Below are 2,865 nucleotides of genomic sequence, written 5' to 3' on the forward strand. Positions count from 1 at the left end.
CCCTGAAACCCCTGTTCAGTGTGAGGGTAGTGATTACGTTTTACCCGTAGCAAAGCATCTTTTCATAAAATAAATTGGTAAATTAATTATGTAGCATTGTCTTCCAACTCTTTTTTTAAGTAAACTCCGATTTCTTTTTCAAGAGTAATTAATGGTTTGCGGGGCTGGCGTGGGGAATGACGGTTTCCCGTACCACATAGGTTCTTCTCGTTAGTGGGATGCACACCACAGATTTGGGATTTCTTCATCTGCGGGGCGTTTTTTTTGCACGGCCACGTTTCTCGTGCGAGTCTCCACTGAATTCACTGAGGAGGCTCTCTCTGCTTTTCTGGAACCACAGGCAGGCTCTCACATGGCGATTCCCCCTCCCGCAATACCCGTTTTGGATCTGTACCCACGGAGATCATACGTGTTACAGACGGTCGCACACTGTGTGTTCTAGATTCAGGCCCACACGTGGGCCCACACAGGCCCTGCAGAAGTCTGTGTTCCGAAAATACAGAGGGGTGATTTATGTGTAGGGTGAAAGATGCCACAGAATTTTTTCCTTAAATTATCTGTTCTTTGGCTCCGGCCCGTCAGTAACTTCACTGCCCCGGAATGTGTTTCTCTTCCATCCCGGCCCTCTGTTCTTCTGTGGTTTTCGTGATCCTTCCCTAAATATCACGCCACTTGAAATTTACCTGCCTCCTCGGGGTTCAGGCCTCTGAAGACCCTGACGCTCGAGCCCTGTACCCGGCTGTTGACATTTGCTCTCAAAAAGCTCCGACTCGACTTCGCTCTGACCCTGAGGGGAGATGCACCCTCATTGTCCACCTCTCTTATTTATGACACTTTTCTTCGGCTGGCTGCCGAGTGTTCCAGTCCTCCCCTGAGGGGGTTGCTGCTTTTTGAGGCATGTATTAGCTTCCAAGTATGTGGGTCCTAGGCGCCTCACAAAAAGGAAGTATATCGGCCGCTAGAGAAATGTGAAAATGTACAGCCCATTGAAAGTGTGGTTTGTCATCTGCCAAGAAATGCTTTCGGCATCTGAAGAATTTTTTTCCTTTTCTTTTTCTGGGAGTGAGAATCAAACCGACCAGCAAAAAAAGGACAGTGGGGAGGCGATGCGTGTTGGGACAACTACGGAGCGGCGGACGTGTGACCAGGCGCTGGTCCTCGGGCAGGAGAGGTGGCTCCCCGCCCGCCTGCAGGCTCGCAGTGCCCTCCCCTGCATTGTTTCTCCTTTCCATACTTCTTCTGGAAGCAACACTCACTTGTTGCTTTCTGAGCACATGGGCGTCTTTCTCTGGGAAGGCCCGGCCCTCTCATGGCCGTCAGGGTTTCTGTTTTCTCGTCTGGTGTGCGGCCAGGTCTCAGGTAGAGGAATGCAAGCCGGGCAAGACCGAGTAGGTTGCGGCGGGGTCGGGGGGTGGCGGTGGGGGTCGCGGCAGGTGGCTCACGCTTGTCAGCCTCGCCGGCCCGTCGGGGTCACCTGGGAGGCTTGAGAAACAACAACCTGCCGTTTGCATCCCAGCGTCGCTGGTCTGGGGCGCAGCCTGGGCGTGGAAGGGTCTGTGCGTGCAGGCTCCCCAGGCGACGGTCAGATGTCGCAAAGCCTGGGAGACTCGTCTCTAGCGGATATTGCCACGTCTGGGATGGCTGTGACACCAGGACGTGCGTCCGTGCCTGTGGACGTGTGCGTGGCACTATGCCACGTCGGAGGGGGGCGTGGCAGAGAATGAACTAGAAAGTAGTGAGGTCAGCAGTCCTGAGGCCGCAGCCCCCCGGGAGCCGCGGTGTGCCCATCTGTCACACGCGGCATGGTCACCCCCCAGCTGCCTCCAGGAGTTGTGGGGAGGACTCGGTGATCTCCGGCGCCTCTCGGTGGGGACGGGTTGGAGCGAACGATGGGTGCTCGTGATTGCCTAAGCCCATCTCTGTCTTCTCTGCCCCTCCCCCCTCTCCCTTCTCTCTCCAGCAGAGGCTGACCATGTGGAGGCCGCCATCCTTGAAGAAGACGAGGGTCTGGAGATAGAGGAGCCCAGCGGCCTGGGGCTGTTGGTGGGTGGCCCCGACCCTGACCTGCTCACCTGTGGACAGTGTCAGATGAACTTCCCCCTGGGGGACATCCTGGTTTTCATAGAGCACAAGAAGAAGCAGTGTGGTGGCAGCCTGGGCGCCTGCTACGACAAAGGCCTGGACAAGGGCAGCCCGCCGCCCTCCTCACGCTCCGAGCTCAGGAAAGTGTCCGAGCCCGTGGAGATTGGGATCCAGGTCACCCCCGATGAAGATGACCACCTGCTCTCGCCCACGAAAGGCATTTGCCCCAAGCAAGAGAACATTGCAGGTATGGAACGTTGCACTCGCTTGGCCGCTGAGGAAGCCACCTTGTGGGTCCCATGCCCGCCTTGGCCCCTGGCTGTGTCGGGGGGCTTGCCCTCAGTCTGAGGGTGTCGGTGCTGGGGTGGCCAGGACAGCCTCTGGGCCGCCGGCTGGGCTTGTGCTTTCTGAGTTGACCCTGAAGAGGAGACAGGCCTGGGGCTCAGGGCAGCCTGACTGGCTGGTGGTTGCTTTGCCTTTGGCATTGGGACTCCGAGGGGGGCCCGGTGCACGGGCCAAGAGGACAGCTTGGGGATCTGGAAGTCTGGTCGGCCCTCGCTCTGCTGGTGTTCACGGCTTAGCTCTGGCTTCGCAGCCAGATGGTCTCGGGTTGGAATCTGTTCTTCACGACTTGGCTGAGTCAGTGTCCCACTCTGTGAAATGGAGCCCGTGAAACCTCTTTCGTTGGGGTCGTGAGCTTGTGGGACTGCGCGTGGGCCGGCCCCGGAAGGCACCGCTGAGTGGGAGTGCTCATTTTCTCTCTGCTCTCTCTGGCCTCAGTTT

General features: G+C 57.5%; 1 protein-coding gene across 1 annotated transcript in view; it reads left to right on the plus strand.

The window, feature by feature from the left end:
* The first annotated feature begins 1,586 nt into the window (after positions 1–1,586).
* BCL11B (B cell CLL/lymphoma 11B) overlaps positions 1,587–2,865 on the plus strand; it is a 109,379-nt gene continuing 108,100 nt past the window's right edge. Inside the window, exons 1-2 of the mRNA XM_011375260.1 lie at positions 1,587–1,656; positions 1,961–2,329. Coding sequence (XP_011373562.1) covers positions 1,587–1,656; positions 1,961–2,329 — 439 coding nt within the window. The remainder of the gene's footprint in view (positions 1,657–1,960; positions 2,330–2,865) is intronic.

This window comes from Pteropus vampyrus, unplaced genomic scaffold, assembly GCF_000151845.1.
Source record: "Pteropus vampyrus isolate Shadow unplaced genomic scaffold, Pvam_2.0 Scaffold268, whole genome shotgun sequence".
NCBI classification, from domain to species: Eukaryota; Metazoa; Chordata; class Mammalia; order Chiroptera; family Pteropodidae; genus Pteropus; species Pteropus vampyrus.